The sequence below is a fragment of the Typha angustifolia genome, chromosome 7 (genome assembly GCF_048772165.1).
Source record: "Typha angustifolia cultivar Huaian chromosome 7, ASM4877216v1, whole genome shotgun sequence".
NCBI classification, from domain to species: Eukaryota; Viridiplantae; Streptophyta; class Magnoliopsida; order Poales; family Typhaceae; genus Typha; species Typha angustifolia.
In genome coordinates, this window is record NC_133245.1 from 3,982,414 (window position 1) to 4,002,946 (window position 20,533).

General features: G+C 36.1%; 3 protein-coding genes across 3 annotated transcripts; 1 reads left to right on the forward strand and 2 right to left on the reverse strand.

The window, feature by feature from the left end:
• Nucleotides 1-1,948: 1,948 nt before the first annotated feature.
• On the forward strand, nt 1,949-4,309 carry LOC140764000 (syntaxin-121-like). The gene is made up of 2 exons (XM_073102405.1): nt 1,949-2,646; nt 3,606-4,309. The coding sequence occupies exons 1-2, from the start codon at nt 2,177-2,179 to the stop codon at nt 4,021-4,023; spliced, it is 888 nt and encodes a 295-aa protein (XP_072958506.1). The 5' UTR covers nt 1,949-2,176; the 3' UTR covers nt 4,024-4,309.
• A 5,528-nt stretch (nt 4,310-9,837) lies between these two features.
• LOC140763412 (GTPase LSG1-1) lies at nt 9,838-14,205 on the reverse strand. The gene is made up of 7 exons (XM_073101594.1): nt 13,871-14,205; nt 13,680-13,781; nt 13,512-13,598; nt 13,247-13,340; nt 12,041-12,097; nt 11,292-11,371; nt 9,838-11,208 (listed from the first exon to the last, which is right to left on the reverse strand). The coding sequence occupies exons 1-7, from the start codon at nt 14,101-14,103 to the stop codon at nt 10,032-10,034; spliced, it is 1,830 nt and encodes a 609-aa protein (XP_072957695.1). The 5' UTR covers nt 14,104-14,205; the 3' UTR covers nt 9,838-10,031.
• A 1,272-nt stretch (nt 14,206-15,477) lies between these two features.
• LOC140763955 (glycosyltransferase BC10-like) lies at nt 15,478-20,303 on the reverse strand. Its single transcript, XM_073102347.1, has 3 exons — nt 20,135-20,303; nt 19,457-20,042; nt 15,478-16,592 (listed from the first exon to the last, which is right to left on the reverse strand). The coding sequence occupies exons 2-3, from the start codon at nt 19,964-19,966 to the stop codon at nt 15,930-15,932; spliced, it is 1,173 nt and encodes a 390-aa protein (XP_072958448.1). The 5' UTR covers nt 19,967-20,042; nt 20,135-20,303; the 3' UTR covers nt 15,478-15,929.
• Between the last annotated feature and the right edge of the window lie 230 nt (nt 20,304-20,533).

Sequence of the window (20,533 nt, forward strand, 5' to 3'; positions counted from 1 at the left end):
TACGAGTTTGTCACGAAGTAGGACAATTTGGTTTCCAGAAGCACACATTTATTAGCGAAGACTTGTATGCCCGGTCTATCACATGATGCAGAGAGATGTACTCTATGGCAATAACGCCTCAAACAATTCACATAATATATTGAGATCTCGTGAATTTAATGACAAGTACGAAAGCGATTGCTCTTAACGTAATCGCTGTTGGGAAAAAGAAAGGATAGGAAGTTGCTGGGAGAAAGAGAGTTTTTGACCAATTCAGCATTTTTTTTTTGTTAATCACCGAATAATTAAGTTAAAGAGATTTATAAATATATATAACGTTAATCAGTTTAGTATTTTAAAATCAAACAAAAATATTAGACTGATTAATATTTTTGCTTAGGGATAAAAAACTTATTAGTTCAGTATTTTCTTATGGTTACAATGTTACAATAAATTAGTTCAGTAATTTATTTTGATAAAAATAATTTAGAATAGAGTTTCTTAAAAACTCTGGAAAAAGAGACTCTGTCTGATGTGGAAGAATGAAATGGAAAAAGAACTATCTCCCTCTCCTTGATTTTTTGGACGATCTCCTACTCTTGAGAAAAGCTATTGTTGCTCTCTATATACAACTTTCCCCAAGGTGATTCTGGGAAATCCTAAATTAATAGTTAAGTTGTCGATGGAGAGTGACTTTATAAACTACTTTTCCTTAAGCCCTTTTCCTTAATAGAGTGGTTCACTCAAAGATATATACATAGAACACCTACACGAGGGTTATATTTGTTAGGTTATAAATCTAGTTCTAAACATTCTGCATTTAGGAAATTATTGCCTTAAAAGAGTGGGAGGCATCCAATTTAAGTATTCTACGATAAATGGTAATAAGATTACATTATCTATTAAGTATAATAGATTATCCTCATACCAATGGAAAATAAATAAAAATTATATATAAGTACATGACATTACTATCCTTAAAATCAACATCCCTATTTGTGAAAGTCATGAAAATGGTCTTCTAATCCTTCAGTAGAGAGCTTGTAGATAAATATCTGAGATTATGGATTAGCTATATATTCACGGGATAAAATTGATATCTTAATCCATCAAGGAATTATATAAGAGTTAAAATTTTTATCAGATTAGATCTGTTTCTAATCCTATCCGTAGAGGGTAAACGAATTTAATGGTTATAATTAACTTAGATCACCTAACATAAAGTCTAACAATCTAACCAAGAGGAGTCAAATAAATTATTTGAGAATCTACAAGGAGTAACATACTCGCACTACTTTTGCCAGAGGAAGTAACTTAACAATAAGATCTCCTTTATAAGAATGAGATACGAGACCTAATCCAGATGAAACTAGCATATGATTTTGTTAGATAGCAGAGAAGAAACACAAAGAAAATAATTACCAAAACTTGCATAAAAATAATGATGAGCCGCTATCATATTGTGAAGTTCTTTCTGGACCAAGTCTAGACTTTACTAACATACTAGTTTCCATTGAATTTTGGGCCTTTAAATTATTGAATGAGATTATCCAAACGTGGGATTCACCTCCATTTAATTAATTAAAACTTGAGATAATTACAAATAATAACTAATTTACCTCTTTTCATATTATTTTTTTCCCTAATGTCAAAGCGTGTAATTGAGATAATAAAAAGTGAGGGTTTTATTTATAATTTGGTTTGAAAACTTAAAAAATAATATCCTCGTCTCCTCGGATCCAAAATATATCGTAGTTTAGACGATTAAAAGCGAGGGTGAGAATAACACAACCACGTAATAATAACCACCAAGAAAACGCTTTCTTTCTTCTTATTCTTTTTCCGTCTTTCGGGTTGGAAATTATTATTTTATTTTATTCTATTTTATTTTTTCCAATCTACCCCTTTTCTCGATAGGAGTTGTTATAATTTCTAAACTGCCCCTTGACGAGTCGCACCTGCGTCCCTTCTTTCCACTCGCCACCATTGACGACGGAAGTGGTAAAAGAGGAGTATGCCATCGACCAAGCCGTCCCCAAACCTATTCAAAGCCGCGTTTCGTCGAACACCTCATCTCCATCTCCTCCTTATTTCTTCTCTAACCAATACGACGACGCCACCAACTACCCATCTTAGCCCTCCTCGAACGAGACTAAATCCCTAAGAAAAATTGGAAGAGAGATAGAGGGGAGGAAAGATGCACAACCTCTTCTCCGGGTCATGGAGGCGCGACGAGGAATCGGCCGACGTCGAGATGGGGATTCCGACGTCCGGCGGCGAGAATCTCGACGGCTTCTTCGCCGACGTGGAGGCGATCAAGGAGGAGTTGAAGGAGGTGGAGCAGCTCCACCGGAGCCTCCACGAAGCCAACGAGACGGGGAAGACGCTCCACAACGCGAACGCGATCCGATCCCTCCGATCGAAGATGGACGCCGACGTCGCCCTCACTCTCGGCAAGGCTAAGATTATCAAGGTGCGGCTCGAATCGCTCGATCGCGCCAACGAGGCCAATCGGTCGATCCCCGGGTGCGGGCCCGGCTCGTCGACCGACCGCACGCGGACGTCGATTGTGGCCGGCCTCCGGAAGAAGCTGAAGGATCTCATGGACGCCTTCGCGGAATTACGTGGCCGGCTCGCGGCGGAGTACAAGGAGACGGTGGAGCGTCGGTAAGCAGCTAAACTCTTATTATTATTATTATTATTATGTTGAGGTATTTTTTAGGGATAATTACACTTTAAATTATTGTCTATTTGCACAGATTTTTTTATTTTATGTATTAGCTCATTAATTGTGAAAAAAACTCTAAGATATCTCTTATATAAATTATTCATTTAATTGTCTTGTGAAAAATTGAAGTGTAAGTGTCACAGTATTGATTTTAAGTTATTTAGGGAGTAATTTACTTTTAATTTATAAGAAAATAGTGAAAAAGTAAAGGGGTAACATAGTTATTTAATATTTTTATTAACACCATCCTGAAAGTCAACAATTTTCGGTAGCCTAGGAGATTTATGCGTAGAACGCATGTAATTATCCTTTTCTTTTACAAACTTAAAAATACACTTAAACCGTCAAAAAATATACTAGAAAGAGACTTACTTAGCATACCTTTGAGTGTATTTAAAAATACTAATAGTGAATTGGAGCTAATGCATAATACGGTTAAGTGTAATTAATCTGTTGTAAAATGAGACTTTGCTGAGAGTTAAAAGGGCTTATATATAAGTATTTTAAAATATATGAAAAAAATAAATGTTAATTACAATATATCTTTAAATTTTAAGTTATTTCTCAAAGTCGGATTTTGATGCAGGCCGATCTATCCAAGTCGGTCTACATGTCAACACATATTTAACGATTTTGAATGTATTTTAAAATAAATATAAATGATCATAGAATTTGATCGAATCATCGAATAAATGTGATCATTGACCAATGAGTTGGCGTGGTTAAATGCATAAATAAGAAATAGTCCAATCTTCTAGCAGAATAATACTTAAATGATTCATATTGTATGAGTGTCCGGGTTTGAATTCTACCGACAACCGTTTAAATTTGAAGTTTGAAAAAAAAAAATCTCTACAGTCTCGTGCATGGGAACACTCATAATTATTTCACGGAACAGATACTACACGGTGACCGGCGAGAAGCCCGACGATGCGACGGTGGAGGCATTAGTGGCCACAGGGGAAGGAGAGAAGTTCTTGCAAAGGGCAATCCAGGAGCAGGGGAGAGGGAGAGTGGTAGAAGTGATCGCCGAGATCCAGGAGCGGCACGGGGCGGTGTCGGAGTTGGAGAAGAGCCTTCTGGAGCTACAACAGGTGTTCTTGGACATGGCGGTGCTGGTGACGACGCAGGGGGAGCAGTTGAACAACATCGAGAACCAGGTGGGGAAGGCGAGGTCGTTCGTCGAGCGGGGACGACAGCAGCTCGAGGTTGCGAAGAAGCACCAGAGGAACTCGCGGAAGTGGACTTGCTATGCCATCATCCTGCTCCTAATTATAATCCTCATCATCGTTCTGCCCATCGTCCTCAAAAAGTAATTATATATATTTTTTAATTAAGAGCGACATTACGACCATTATGCTCGTTTGGCATGCCTATATGCGTATATATATATATATATATATATATATATATATATATATATATATATACAATTCTGTTGGTTTAATTACTGTGGATAGATGGATTGAGAGGGAGAAGGAAATTTTTTTTATTTATAATTTTTACTGTTCGAAGATAGAGGATTGTGATGTTTACGGTTGGCAGACAGTATTTATTTTTCTTTATATATATATATATATATTTGTTTGTTTGCTTCATTGGATAAATACATATTGCAAACTTAAATGTTGGTATTGAGATTGCTAGAATCTTTTATAAACAGCTCTTTGCAGGATATTATGAGATTTGCAAATAAGATGAAATATTTTACTGAGACATCAAAGAATTTGGGCTAGTTTGCAAAAATAAATATAACAGAGAATGTTAGATATATACTTTGCCAACAAAAGTATATATCTATTATTTATAGATAACTTTGTATAAATCTATAAATAATAGAGTTATTTTTATAAAAAAATTTAAGAAGATACTCTGAATTTTAAGTTAAAAAGAAAGAAAGTAAGAGTAATATCTAAGTATTAACTGATTTATCAATTAATTTTTTTTAATTTTTGGATAATTACATCTAAACACTATGAACAGTTGCCCATTTTAATATAGACCTATCATTTATTTTTGGTGATGTATTAACTCCTTAACTACTAAAACCTCTTAAATGCTTATTTTTTTAGTTATCTATTCTCATTAAGAAATAATATGTCCAGATGATTGCCACGTGATCAATTTTAAACCCCAAAGAGATTATTGTATTTTTATTTTAGAGTAAAGAAAGAGAGAATAATTAAGTGTAAAATAAAATTCTATGTTTTTCATTAATAATGTTGGGGACGAGTACTTTTTATATATATAAAAAGAAAGTAAATATTAAATTAATTAATCTCAATAGTTACAAAATGCTCTAGAAACATCTAAGGCCAAAATATATATAAACTTGGCTAGGAGGTTATTAATCCAAGTATGGTCCTAATCCACGATACAAGCAGTGTTAGCGAGCCAATTCGTAGATTTATTGATTTCGCGATGGACATGGAAACTGGAATTAAGAGGGAAAGAGGGTGAGGGGCAGAAGGTCAGAGCGAAGTAGGTGTCAAGTTTGATCACATCAGTCAACGGCGGTTGTTGTTGGATGAATCTAGAAGGGTTGATGGATGGGTAGGGGGATGGGGGATAGTCATTAGTCAATCTGTAGTAATGAGGGAGAGTATCTGAAAATGAACAGCAATTTAGTGTGTAATTATCATTATTATGCTACTATTTTAAGATTGCAGTGACAAGTGGACTGTGGACGTCCAAAGGTTCGAACCAATACCGACTCAAGGGTTTAGGGTTGCCGAACCTGGAGCTCGGTGGGGTCTCTTCTTCTTCTTTCCCCGCTCCTAAGAATCTCTGGAACCATCCATGGCAACCGCAAACCCTCCTCCTCCTCCTCCTCCTCCTCCTCCTCCTCCTCATCCTTCTCCTACTCCTCTTGATTCCACCTCCAATCCAGAACCCGATACCCTAACCCCGTCGGATCCATCGATCTCTTCCACAGAGGAAACGGCGGTGGAAGAAGAAGCAGTAGAAGGAGAAGGAGAGGAAGAGGAAGAGGAATGCGGCTTCTGCTTGTTTATGAAGGGAGGTGGGTGCAAGGAGCCGTTTATAGCGTGGGAGAAGTGCGTCGAGGAGGCGGAGAAGACCGGGGAGGACGTGGTGGAGAAGTGCTTCGAGGTCACCTCCCTCCTCAAGAAGTGCATGGACGCGCACGCGGACTATTACGAGCCTATTCTTAGGGCGGAGCAAGCCATGGCGGACTCCATCGCCAACACGGAGAGCGATTCGGGCGTGGAAGTGGAGAAGGAGAAGTCTCAGGATGGCGATCCCGGAGAGGAGGAGAAGGTTTCTTCTGCGAGTTGAATCTGATTGGTTCCATACGGTATACCTCTTTGTCTTTGGATTTTGGATCATTTAGGAGTAATTGAGGAGATGTTGAGCTTCCTTTTTTGTCCTAATTTACTGTTATTGTTCTCGGAATAAGTAGATGCTGAGGGAGGTATTTATTTTCTGTTTGAGGATTTGAGAGGTCGATTCATATCGATGAAAGTTGACATTTTTGAAATGATACATACTTGTTCAGCTCCCTGTCATATTTTTAGGATTGGTTCTTGATCTTGCTTGATGGGCTTTTCTATTCTTATTATTATTTGATGCAGCATGTAATAATCCAAAACAATTCGATGCCACGGTTATCTAACACATGTTATAAATAATGTAGATTGTTGAATTTAAAAGTGTTCTTTTCATGATTTAACAAAATCAGGAAGGATGGTGATTGGTGATATTTCCGCAGCAAGTATCATCAATGCTATTTGTGGAGTTGTCGGATCAAAGGACAGATACTACAAAATGCGATGAGAGAAACATTAAACCCCTAGGCTAAATTATTAGAGGTTTATAAACTAACTTGTACCCGACAAATCGGATTTTTCTTTTCAAAATTTCAGTTAATTATCTTCATGTAACTTTTATTGTGCATATCAGTGTCCCATTTTTAAAAGTAGGCATGAAATGTTTAGGTGTACAACAGGTTATTAAAGTTCTAAACATTGGTGTACAATAGATACAATAGAGTAGGTTTTAAAAAATTTAACATATCTTTTATGAAGGTCTTAGGATTCCAAATTTTCCTTTCAGTAAAAAAGGAACCTTTTGTTTTCCTCTCCCTCTCCCTCTCCTTACCTCTTTCCTTTCTTTGTAGTTTGCTGTGATATATTGTTACTTGCTCTTTTAATTTAAATTCTGAATTGAAATTATTATGAGTTTTCCAAATTTTGCTGAGGCCTAACTTTAACTTATCATAACTATGCGGCATATGTGGAACCGTAAGCAAAATTGTTGCATCATATATTGATATGATCGAGCTCATTAATTTGCGACATAGGTATTTCACATTGTAAGAGAAGTCCTTTTGAACTGCTATCATGGAACCCCATTGTAGGGTTGCATAGAATTTTTTTAGAAAAAAAGCTTCCTGTTCTTATTATCTCCTCATAAGAAATATCTGGTTTTCATCTCTTATAAGTAAAGCAACAAACCTGGAGAGGAAAAAGACCATCTTATCATGGATGCTGAATTGAGATATCTTGCTATTTTGATAAGTATAACGCTTCAATCCATTGTTGAAGTTCAAGATATTCTGTTAGAAAGTTGCCTTGCACCAGCATATCAATCCCAGCACCATATACGAACCAAATGATCCAACTCCATCAATTAATTTATGACATTCATATAAGGTAACTGAGAAGCAGATTGTTAGTGATACAAAAAAGAAGAAAAAGAAATGAGAGATTGTATCCTTCTACACAGTTGCATATGCCGGAACTGTGGATGTATGAACCAATTTAGAGCATTGATCTAAGCTGCAGTTTAGCAATAGAAAAGGCATATTGGAATCTTTGTTCAGTTTTTGAGTTCTGAAAACCTAAAAAGCAGAGGTGCATTTCATCATACTTGGACCATTTAGCTTGTAGCTTCTCTCTCTGCATGTATGCATGTATGCGTGTGCATCTAATGTCTGTAGAACACTATGCTTTTTTTGAAAAAATTTGTCTCAAGTTATTACAGAAATCTGAATGCAAAAACTCTCCTGCACTTTGGAAGTTCTATCTGAGATCTAACTCCAATAGTACTTTAATTGATGATTAGTCTTTGAATCGTCATATTCATTATTTCTGCAACATCGACTTAACCTAGTGCAAATACCAAATTTAATATGGGAACATCCCCTATTGTTTTTCAACCTTATGGCTGTTTTGTGCATGTCAGTCTTCCATATAGAGAGAGGTTTTGATGTGATGATTCAAATTTTATTGTCTACAACTAATTCATTGGATATAAATGATTGCCTTGGTAAGAGCTTTTGGGAGGCCTAAATGCAACAGGTCTGGTATAGCAAGTTCTGTCAAAAAAATCAGAAAAGAAGTTTAAATTTAATTGCTTTTCCTGAACAAAATGTTAAAGTGTTATGTTCAGTATTAAAACTCAGAAGAATGTTATATCCTTGTGCACCACAATAAATATTTATCTTTTGGACTCATGAGGCAGTTGGTTTTAAGTTAAACCAACAATTCTTGGAACATGATAAATGTTTTGATTAAGAGTCCAGTCTATTGTTCATAATCTCTCTCATTGCTGAATGGCTTGCAATACTAATATACTATGGTGTACCTGGCTTATGCAATCAGCTGCATTCATGCTCTTACCTCTTCTTCTTCTTCTTTTTCTTTCTTTTTTTTTTCTTTTTTTTTGTATATTCTTATGTTCTGCACAGAGAATGGCATATACCTTTTTATACTGGCTATCTTTGATCAAGAAAGCATATGTACTGTTTCCAATGTGAAATTATTATCGTTAGCTTTTTGTCATTACATTCCTTCACTTCACTGATCATTCAGAAAATCCTATTCTTAGCTATTCCCTTCGGTCTCTCTTTCACTTTGCTGCGAGCTTAGGCCTTCAAGAGAAAAGATATACTTTGGTTCTTTTCTGGCATACTGGCATTGGTATAACCAATCATTGAAGGGAGGTACTTCACGGGATTGTGTGTTAGAACTCAGAAAGCTAAAGAGAGCAATTTGTTGGCTTTCAATTTTGTTTGTTACCTTTTTATTCTTCCCTGGGAATGTCACTTTTGGCTAAATTTGTGTTTGATTGATAAGAAGTGGAAGGCAGAGGTTAAAGTTTTTAGCCGTCATTTCTAGTGGGTAATCATAATTTGTTAGTGCTTAGTAAAATTAGAATGTTTTATAAAAATAGATAATTATGATGATTAATGATGATATTTAGTAGAGGAAGTCAGGAAGTGAAATAAGCTAAAATTAGAGAAGTCGGATGGTTTTCAGAAAGTGGAAGAACTTATAGTTATTACTTTACCTTCTTGTCTAAACATCATAAAATAAGCTTTCAAAAATATCATTTTATCTACTTATATGTTATCAAACACACCCTAATATGAGTGAAAATCAGTGCAATCAGTTGAATATGGTTACTTGGAAATCTGCTATGATGTCTTTCTAGGTTTACCACTGTACTTGCTAATCTGCTATGATGTCTATCCCAACTTTTTGTCTATGATCCTGTTAGCCCTGTTTCTCTTGCTTTCAATCCATTGTTTTGCTAAATGTCAATTATCAAATGAAAAGACTACTTAAAAATACGCTGATGCCATCCACCTTTATGATGCTTTTGACATAGTTTTTTCTCTCTCAAAGCATGCAGTAAAGATTCCAAGTAGCATTAGATCAGGCTAAAATAAGTCAGAATGCCAGAGTTCATTGCCATACTGCTTAACGCCAGTCATGTGAAGCAGAGCAGTGCCCTTGTTGCAACAAAATAAAGTAGAGAACAATAGCATGAAAATCCATTTTGCCATTTAATTATTAAAAAAAATGCCAAAGCAATCTTAGACGTCATTTGCCATTTAATTGTAAAAAAGAAGTCCACTTTGCCGTAGGCAAAGATCTATGAACGCTCTTAAGAATCCTTGAAGCAACGAATGGCTTCTTTTAGCCTACATTGACTTCATTTCGTTACTACACTGTTACAACTGCACGTCTGCACGCAGTGACACACAAGGAATTTCGAGCATTATAACCAAATCGGAAGCAAAGAAAAAAAGATATATTCCCTTTTCAACATATAAGCAGAATACTGAAGGACTTATATGACTAATAGAGTGTCATCTGCAAATATAACCTCAAAATTGGCAACTTCAGATCAAAGTGGCTCAAAGGTTTACCAAAGAAAAATTGGTAGTGAATATCAGGCCATCCAAGATAAATACAAGTTATACAAGGGCACAGTATATCATGTGAAGCAAGGTTACAAATCTTTGACATTAGTATTACTGGCCTAGTACACAAGAGGGAAAGTTCCGGAGCTTTTCCTATTCAGAAGAGCTGACTGCCTTTAAACTTACAGCTGGCTTTTGGAAAACCCTTACAACCGGCATTCCGTCGCCATTATCATTTCCAACCCTCCATGAACGGTCTTTCTTTTTCTGGGGCTTCTTATGATGCTTATGAGATGTGGCTTTGCTTTTCTTCTTAGTGGCAGCAGCATTCGTAGAGATCTCATTAGTCAAGTCAAAAGACTCAAGTTCATCCAATGCATCCTCTAGATTTAGGTTGGCAGCGTCAGCCGTAGCAGAGCTGGAAGATGGTTCCTCCTGGCCATCTGAATCGGAAGAGTCGGACTCAATAGATGTTAAGGATATAGGACCTTCCAATCTCTGTGCCTCACCTACTTCCATGTCCCCATCGGTTGTTCCAGGAGGCATTTCGAAGTGTGGGAGTTTCCCATCAATGTAATCTTTCAAGATTTGTCGAGCAGCTCTAGTCTCATCTGGCAGGCCACTTGAGCTAACATGCCCACGAGATGAGCAGTAAGCTCGCAACAACTCTGCTGCCAAAGGTGGTCTTGATTGTGGTTCATAGGGCTTTGGTTTTGGCAAAGTGATATTATATATAATCGAGAGGATATGCCTAGGAACCCGATTTGCCACAATCTGCACTGCTGCCCTGTGATCCATCATCCTATCAATTGGCAAGACACCAGATGCAACCATTTCATGCCTTGAGCTGGAAAAAGAAGGGAACACCAATCCCGGACAATCACAAAGAACTAGCTCATCTGAGATTATCAATGTCTGGAAATGCTTCGTCTTGCCAGGGGTAGAAGTGACCCCAGTCCGCTTCTGGCCCACCAAAGCATTTATAGTAGAGCTCTTCCCGACATTTGGATAACCAACAAATCCAACTACGACATGCTTAGCAGTTGAATGTACTGAACAAGAATCTGATGAATCCGCTCCATCAGTTTCCTCTGCGCTCACAGGACGTCTTTTTGCTACAATAGCCTCTGCCTCAGTCTGCAAACGTGCCAACAGTTCTTCCCTGCCATATATCTTGGTCTCAAGATCTGATGAGTCAGATTCTTTTGCTAGTTGATCCTCCATCAGATTATTACTCAACTTTTTGCCCTCCAGAGCAGCAGAAGCAGCTTTTGCAGACCAAAATACATAGAGGATCTCATGATGGCAGAAATATTCCGCCCAACTCTTTCTGCAAGTGACAAATTAGGAATTATTGATGATCAAGTGAAAAAAAAACTGGAAGGTACTTCAACAAAATTTATTACTCCAAACCTGATGCTCAATGGTAACAGATCTGCCTTATTGACAAGAAGCAATGTTCTCCTGTGTTCATCAATTTCCAGTGCATATTCCTGTAAATTAGAAATGCAGTTGTCATCAGAGCTGAAATGTAGAAAATATAGATAACTTTCTATTATACAATTGGTGCAACAGTAAACAATGGCTGATGAGGAATTGCTTCTGTAGCAGCAGAGTCTGCAGCATTCTATTACCACAAATTAGACAAAAAAAACAAGGAAATAAGAAATAATTCATCTTCCTGAGATGGTTAAAGCTCAAGGATGATCACAGATATGTCAAGTCAAATGATGTTAAATTCTAAGAAATACTGAGTAATCACAAGAAATATAAAAAACAGGCCTTGTTGGTGAGCCCCAACAGTACATTAAGAAGTTATTACACAAGGGCTCAGCTACTTTTACATGAAAACAAACCTTAAGATACGCAAATAAATCATGAAAAGTGATTGTTTCTTTCATATGAACTTGCGTCAGTCACACAACAAGCCTGCCTCTTATAAGGGCCTTAGCTAAAGTTCCATTGCCAGTTAGTTTTACAGGTTACTGTTGAAATCAATTCATTCTCCTTTACTAGGTCATGTTAAGGCTGTTTGACTAAGGGAATGAATATGTTCAATCAGATGTTAGACAGGAATCTTTTATTCTACAGTTAGATACTATGATAGGGGGAAAAATAGATAAAAGATGACCGAAGAGCAATGGACATAAACAGATACATACCTCAAGATCAGGGCAACGGTAGAACAAAGGATCCCGAGCATCAACAACCATGACCAGCTTCACAATGAAAAGCGAGAAAAAAATAAGGAACTATAATTGTAGTAGGATGTAACATAATATTATCTTATGTTCAATCAGAATAAATAGGAGAATACAGTCTAATGAAGTTAAATCTGCCAGAACATGAAAGAGGACCAATTATTTATGCTATCTCAAGTATTAAATGTCTGCTTCAACCAAGTTTTGAAAGAGTCTGGTTATTTTATACTGCTCTTTCTAGCACCATTTCTTAGCATGAGTACACGTAGGTAATATATGCAGCTTGAAAGAGTGAGAAATAATAGATATGGAGAAAAGTAAAGAATTAAAGACAATTTATTTTGCTTGCACGTTAGCGATGAAGCACAAGCTTAGAACTGAAATCAACTCTCTAAAAGGAAAGAGGGATAGCATTTTACTCGAGACAAATGTGTTGATTGTTTCTATCTTGCAAAGTCTTAAATAAGGATATAAATCAAATGTATACATGTATGCATGCACCTATGTATATTTGCATATATGTATATACTCCTTTAGACCGTTGGAGACTTAGCTTTCAAGTTGTGTAGAAGAATAATTTGAATTGGGACGTCAATCTGAGAGTCTATTTGAAGCATTCCAACCTTCCAAGAGGTTCCACAATTTCCAACAAAGAAAAGTATAAAAAGAAACAATAACTCTTTTTACTTGGTATATATATGATTAGTGCATGATAAATGAATATGGCATTCATGTTCATCTATCACAATGACTTCTTTTGCCAAAGTATAACGAACTGTCCTACAAAGAAGAGAATCTATGGTTCTAATGTGGAAAAGAAGGGTGTACTCATATTTATAGGCGGAACATAATGTCATATGGTAAGTACTAAGTACAAAATTATGATTAGAAACTTAGGAGAACACAAAGAATGAGGCACTTGTCAACAAATTACGAAGGATATCTATATATTGGCTCTAAGTGGCACTATCTCATATCCATGCAATAGACAAAACTCAAAAGACATACCAGTTAGAATAAATTATTTAAGAAATATCTCATCCGTAGCACGTGGCATGCTAAGCTAAACATAAAAGATCAATAATAGGAATTTCCTCAGCCAAAGATCAACGAGGGGAAATGAGAATATAATTAAATTACTATGAACAAAGTTGTATATATCCTTACCAGGTCACTTCTTTCAAGCACCCTCCATAGCTGTCTCCAGATATCAAGGTTCTTCTCAAACGGTGTGAGGACAAGCCTCTCGTTTTCCTCCAGTCTACGAGAATCACTTATTATCAGATAAAATCTAAAGCTTATTGCATTTTAACTTTCAACCAGTATAAAGTAATAAAATCATTGCAAAGTTATATACATATATCATAATATTTCTAAACATCCAGGCTAAAAATGGGCAGGGTGATTAAAGAACAAATAAACTAACACATACCTAGCAAGATTTCTGCGCCATTCCAAGAATGCTCTTCTCTCATTAACATCCAGTTCTTCCACAGACATCTGAGCATTCCACGGTGGTCTACAAAGCATATAAAGCACTATTATTTTAACACCATATCGTTCCCTGAAAAGCTTAAACTTCAACATTTAACCAACATACCTTCGTGGAACCCTTAGGCTTCCAGCATGCAAGGCCTCCTCCTCCTTCTGCATCCTCTGCCTCTCGTTCACCGTCATTTCGCCCATCTCCGAGCTCGAATCCCTGAAACAAAAACACCAATTTATGAACCCAAAATCGAAAAAGCAACCACAAATCCAATCAAAATTCGATCTTTCTTGTTCCCCGCGTACAGATTGATGAGGACATCAGAAGAGGCTGCGTTCCCGATGGAGTAGTTGCGGTCGGCCTCCTCGGCCTTCTCGAGGACGGCGTCGATGTCGCTGACGTCGATGACGGATTCGAGGAACTTTTTCTGCTGGCGATGGATGGCGCGGCCCTTCTCCTTGGATTCTTGAACCATCTTGTTGTGCTGCCGCATCAGGGCGCGACCGAGACCCTCCGATCTGTCCTTTTTGCCTCCCATGTCTTCCTCGACGGCAGTGAAACCCTAGAGGCGGTGAATTAGCAGAGGCGGCGTCAGCAGAGAAGCAAATACTTCAATAACCCCTTTAAAATTATAATTTTAATCTAACGGTATAGTCGGCTTTCATACCCTTACGTATATATATATATATATATATATATATATATATATTAGTCAAGAAAATTTAATTTCACTAAATTTTTTTTCTTAAATATAATTATAATAAATATAATTATGTCTTAATTATATAAGATATTATTTAATACTAAATAATTTAAATTTAATTCTCTGAAGATAGATTTTTATTTAAATAATTCTCTATCTCTATTTGTCATTAAATTTAATTTAAATCAATCTTAAACTAATGAGAGATATATGTAAATAATCAAAGAGATAAAATTTAATTAAATTTTTATCAAGTTAATTATAAAAAGATATTAATACTCTTATTATGATATATATACATTACTCTTAATTAAGAATATATATATGTTTTTTACTTAATAAAATATTTAAATAGTATAATTATTAAAAAATAATGTGCAAGATAATATATTTTAAAAATAATAATTATGTATTAAACTGATAATATCTTTAAATTTTTTATATTTTTATTATACATTTAAAGATCTTAAAAGTCTTTGTTAAACCGATTAATAAATTATATAAAAAAACCCACTATGTAGGTGGTAAGAGGTAACTACAAAATATTATTTTCCTATAATTTATAGCTCAGCCTAAAATTTGAACATGTTATGAATTTTTCATTTATAATAATTAATCCTTTTATAGTTCTAAGATATGTGTAACTAATGAATACTAGGTCTTAAGGATATTTATACTGACCAGTTAAAAATATTTATATGTTTTCAAATCTAAAAGCTTTACATTGTTTATTTTTAAACATGTCTTTTCTAAGGTTAGAAAATTACAAATATCTTAAAAACAGAGAAAATAAAGACAAAAATATCAAGTATTTAATAGTTTTAATTAAAATTAATGGCTACGGATTAGGAAAAATTATATAGAGGTTTGTTGTCACTTGTCACAAAACTGAAGTTTATGGTGGGCATAAAAAATTACAGAGGTGGTAAACTATGTCTTTTTCTTTATATCGTTTATATATTATCTTATAAATACTCTTTAAAAATTCTATATTCTAATTTATCTAAAAAGTGAACATAATTATACTTTGGAATGATATGAGAATAGGTGCATCCATATGTATTAACCACACCCTACGTATCATAGAAAAGAAAAAAAATGTAGAACATTTCTATAGAAATAGAATCCACCAGACAATAAAATTAATGGTATTAGGTTATCATTTTCAACATAATTGAATTGGCACTCGTCAAACTTCTATATCAATGAACAACTAATTAGTATCACAATTTTATTGCACCAAATATAAACAGTCATGATCTCCATGTACAAAGGTGGTAAAAATAAAAATAAAAAAATTCTGCTAACAAAGGTAATGTATAGCCAGTGTAATCTCTTTTTTCACTATCAAATTTACTGTTAAACTCTACTAAACCCGAGGGGTGTTATTCTGTGCTAAGACCTGCCTGCTCTCCTCCTGTCCATAAAATGTTCGAGCTAATTTGGTTGCTAGAAAATGAAGCTCAAGAAAATGATCAGTTCCAGTGAAGTAATTCTTTTCTTCTAAAAGCAAAAGAGAAAGTGAAGTTATTTTTGATAGGTATGAAAATCACTTCTTTAATTTATTTTTTGTAACTAAGTATGAAAAGTAAAAAAGTTTTCTAAAATGAGTATTTTTTTTCTTCACTTTCTAGCAACCAAATATTCCGTTGATAAGAGTCTCATGCACTGTGTTGCCGTATTTCACCAAATCCAAGTAAACTAGGGGCAAATTGCTTCAGAGGCTCCAAAGCACTGGGAGAAAACTTCCTCGCAAAGAGGAAACAAACCGAAGACTCCTGGCCATTGTACAAGCATTTCTTCTCTTCAACAATCCTCTTAATAAATGCTTCATTGATATCATCCTTCCCAAAAGTAGCAGGATGAGGGCCACCTCTGGACCAATCCACCCAAGTGAGACTTCTGTTAGCTATAAGATTTGATGACTCAATTGTGAGCATTGTGGGGAAGTAGTGCTCATCCACATAGCAAGCAGGCTTGCAGAACTCTTTGAACTTTGGGTAGTACTTGGTGTCTGCAATGATATCAACTGCAAGTTTTCGGTTCACTTCAAACCACTGAGACCCTTTTCGCCACTGAGAGATATCTACCTCAGGAACCATCTTGGGGTTATACCTTCCTCTTCCATAACGGCCAGGGTCATCGAATGCACCAACATAACTGTATCTAGACCTTATTAAGTACTGATAAATAATGCTGAAACTGTATAGAGGGATGCATGACTCAGAGAGAAGGATGAAGCGTTCGTTGGATATGTCAAGCAAGGCGTTCGCTAGGAGACGCCTCTCGGCATCACACATGCTCATCTTGCCCCACTCGGCTACCTGTTCATTTGGAAAGCAAGTCATTGTTATGAAAGTAGGTACTGGTAGCAAACATGATCTATGTCCTATAGATGAAGAGTTCTGTGATATTCTGTGCTAACCCATGTGCAACAGGGTGTGATTTTGACTAATAATTAAGTACTAGAACTTACTTTTGCTTGTGTTTCATCACTCATAAATACATGAACCTACAACAAGCATAGCCCAAGATAGTCATGTGAATGTGCAATGTCTGAAGTCTATCAGGCTGTCATATATCTGATAAGTTTGAATAATTAACTTTACTACGGACGACTTTTGAGGAAATCAGCTCAGTTGAATTATCCAACCTCCTATTCTTGCTTGTAACAGGGTGCTTTGTCCTTGTCTCTATCCAAATTGTGATAAATGAAAATTTGGTTGAACTGCAATGTTTATGACAAGTTCACCATCAACTATCAAGTTTTACATTTGAATAGATCCTGAGGTGGATTAGGACACCCATACTTTTCAGGAAACTTTTTTTTGATGGCCAGAAGATTCTGAAGTGCTCCACTAACCAGTTGAAAATTAGTAAGGCCAGCATAGTCCAAGTTCTCTACCTTATCGACAGATGTTCATTTAAACACGGGAAAAAGGAGCGCATCCTGTAGATATTTTTACTATTTCCTATTTAACAGAAATTGCTACCATGCTAGATCTTTATGCTTATAAAAGTGCAAAAAACACAGGATAAAAAAGCAAAACAGAGTTAGGTGGGTAGTATGCCTTGCAAGCTATTTGTCGAAGCCTAAAAGAACAGAATTCAAGATGAGTTTATGAGCTTACTAGGTGAACCTTGATTCAGTTTTACATTCCAAAGCAAACCCATTTTACTTATGCTTCCTTTTATTGCATCACATGGCCCATACTATGTGCTGAAGCACTCTCATGCAGGAATTACCGACAAACATACTTCTGGAACTAAACTTTGCTATCCAACCATATCAAATTAAGTAATATGTGAATGTCAGTCTCTTTCTACACATGATATCCAATCATTCCTTGTATACTTTTACAATTCCAAATTACATTGATGAACATATAAGAGCAGTGACTCCGATAGTCAAGAGGAAATTCTCCTATACTCTGGTTGGTGACACCCCTTTTCCTAATAGTGAAGCATCTTATTTCTGCTCCATAGTTGATAACTGATGCTCAAAAATTTCTTCAAGCCAATCCTACATACAAGATTATGATCATGTGACCATCTATCTTTTTCTGCAAAAACTGATGGTCATGGTTCCCATAATGAATAACTTGTCGCATCTCCTAGTATGTCTTGATGCACCACGGAAACCAATAACCTAATCCTAACTGTCAACAAAAATCTACAAAATAATAGAAACAGAAATCTCTACATAACTAGAAATGTTTGGGAGTAAGTTCATAGCTATTACCTAATCATAGCTAGTTCCGATACCAACTAATCTTTGTATAAATACATAGCTTAACCATTCAAATAAAATAGGTATTCGTGATTAATCAGAAGTTGTTCGGATGAAAATTTGAAGAATTAGTTCTTCACAAGGACGGAGTTAGGCTGATCAAAGCATCCATTAAACTTACTACGAAATGGACTAAATGAAGTAGATATCTTCTGGACTATAAAATTGGCTTTCTCACTCCATGTCAATCACAAGGCAGAGGTAGGTCATAGGAATTTCTCTTTCCAGATCCCTTATTCTTCCTTTAAGGATACAATTCGATAAAGACCTATGAGTATTTAGTTTGTGAAATCTCAAAAGGCACCTACTCAGTAACCATCATAACATTTCAGAGACAAATTGTGCATTAATTGATATCATATTATCATACTTCCCATGTTACCTCTTTGCTTGCAATGTTATAAGGTCAAAGCTAAAATCACCATCACATCTAAACATGTTATGCATGATTCCAAACTCTGGTTTCTGTAAACAATAGGAGAGCTACGGCATACACAAATAATCTTCCCAGTATTCAGAACAACTCTTGTGGAAAGCAGCTTCAGTTAGAGATTCGACTTATCCAATAATATGAACAACATTTTTATTGACTTTATGACAGAAACTCACAGATCTAAACATGTTATGCATGATTCCAAACTCTGGTTTCTGTAAACAATAGGAGAGCTACGGCATACACAAATAATCTTCCCAGTATTCAGAACAACTCTTGTGGAAAGCAGCTTCAGTTAGAGATTCGACTTATCCAATAATATGAACAACATTTTTACTGACTTTATGACAGAAACTCACAGATCTTATAGGAAGCAGAGTTACTTTTTAATACATACAAGATGGCTGCATTATAAGCATTATCGGCTCAATAATTAGTTGGCATGGGATTTCTATCCTTGTCAGTGCATATCTCTGTTCTTTGGGGTCTTCATAAAACTATCAGTGAATACTCTTCACCAAAAGCAAAATATGAAAAAACCACACTATCTCTATTACATAGTATCCCAAGTATTATTTTGATATGTAGTACCAGTACTATCCAATGTTCTAGACACAGCCAGCAGAAAATGGAGAAAATTATCTTCAAAATGCACATTGAACGGAAGAAAGGAAGATGAGAAATTATGAGGAACAGCATTGCCTTCATTAGTTGATCTTGATATAGTGTAATCACTTCCCAATTCTTATAATCAAGAAGTCAAACACCTTGAGTTTGCGATAGGAATGATCCAAAGAATGCATCTAATTAGACTTTTTCGCATTATACAATGGAAATCAATGCGAAAAATGTATGAAAGGATTTTTTTTTTCTTCTTTAATCAGATAATAAATTCCAAAGCAGCTAGAAGAATTAGCAATAATAAAGTAGAAGTGAAGAATAAAAATAAAAATAAAAGATGTTACCTGGCTTGGGATTCGTCTCCCATAAAATACCGATGTTGTCGGGAAGTCAGACTGGTAGTTCGGCAAGGAATGGATGTAAATAGAGTAAAGCCCTTCATGACCTTTAAAGAACTCCTCCCAAAGCGGAGAAAGTGGCAAAGGCCCCTTTGTCAAGAACATGAATGCAATTTTGGGAAGCCTCTTAAATGGATACTTCTTCACCCGAGGAGCATAAGATGCAACCCAAAAGAGCTCTTCCTCGCTCATATTATGCATCAAATTCGAAGGAGGTTTAATCCATCGCCCCAGACCACTCCGTTTATAGACGCAAGGATTCAAACTATCACGAGCTTGCAACAAAGTAGTCTCAAAGTCGATATACCGTGTCCTATACAAACTAAATACGAAGAACCCAACGCCCAAAACGACGAATAGAACAAGAAACTTTAAAATCTTCGACGGGAAAACTCTCGATTGGGTCCTCTGCGACGAATCCTTCCCATCCTCCAATGCCAAAACCCTAACTTGCATCGTAATCAAACCCAAAACCCAATAAAGCAGACGGTTCCAACTTGTGGGTCTTTCGATTCGAGGCGTATTCTTCAATCTAACAGCAGTTTCGCATCAAAAACCCGGGAAAAAGATTAAAAAAAAAAACAAAAAGACACCAATTTCCAAAAGGAAAGCCAAAGATTGCACCTTTAAAACGAAGTCGTGTGACCGACGCAGACCCTTGTGCGAATCCTAGACCTTCAACTACCGTTCAAAGAAGAGAGTCAGAGATCTTTCTCGAGAAAAAAGCCCAGGTAGGGGGGGATTCCAGAGGAAGAAGAAATATTATTTTTTTAATGGCTTAGTCATGTCGTCTTGTGAGTTCTTTTCTATTAGCTACAGTGAGTGATTAATGTGCACAACTGCCTGCCCCAGAGGAGGGTTCACGTCTCCCATTTGTTCACGAATACTAGGTTCGGTGGTCCCCCCGGAGGAGGACACGTGCAGCTTCGATTTGGTAAGTTGACTATTAATAGAACGGAATAGAGAATAGTGCAGATAGTATTTGACGATATCTTCCAGGTGAAAATTTATATTTTACCGCCC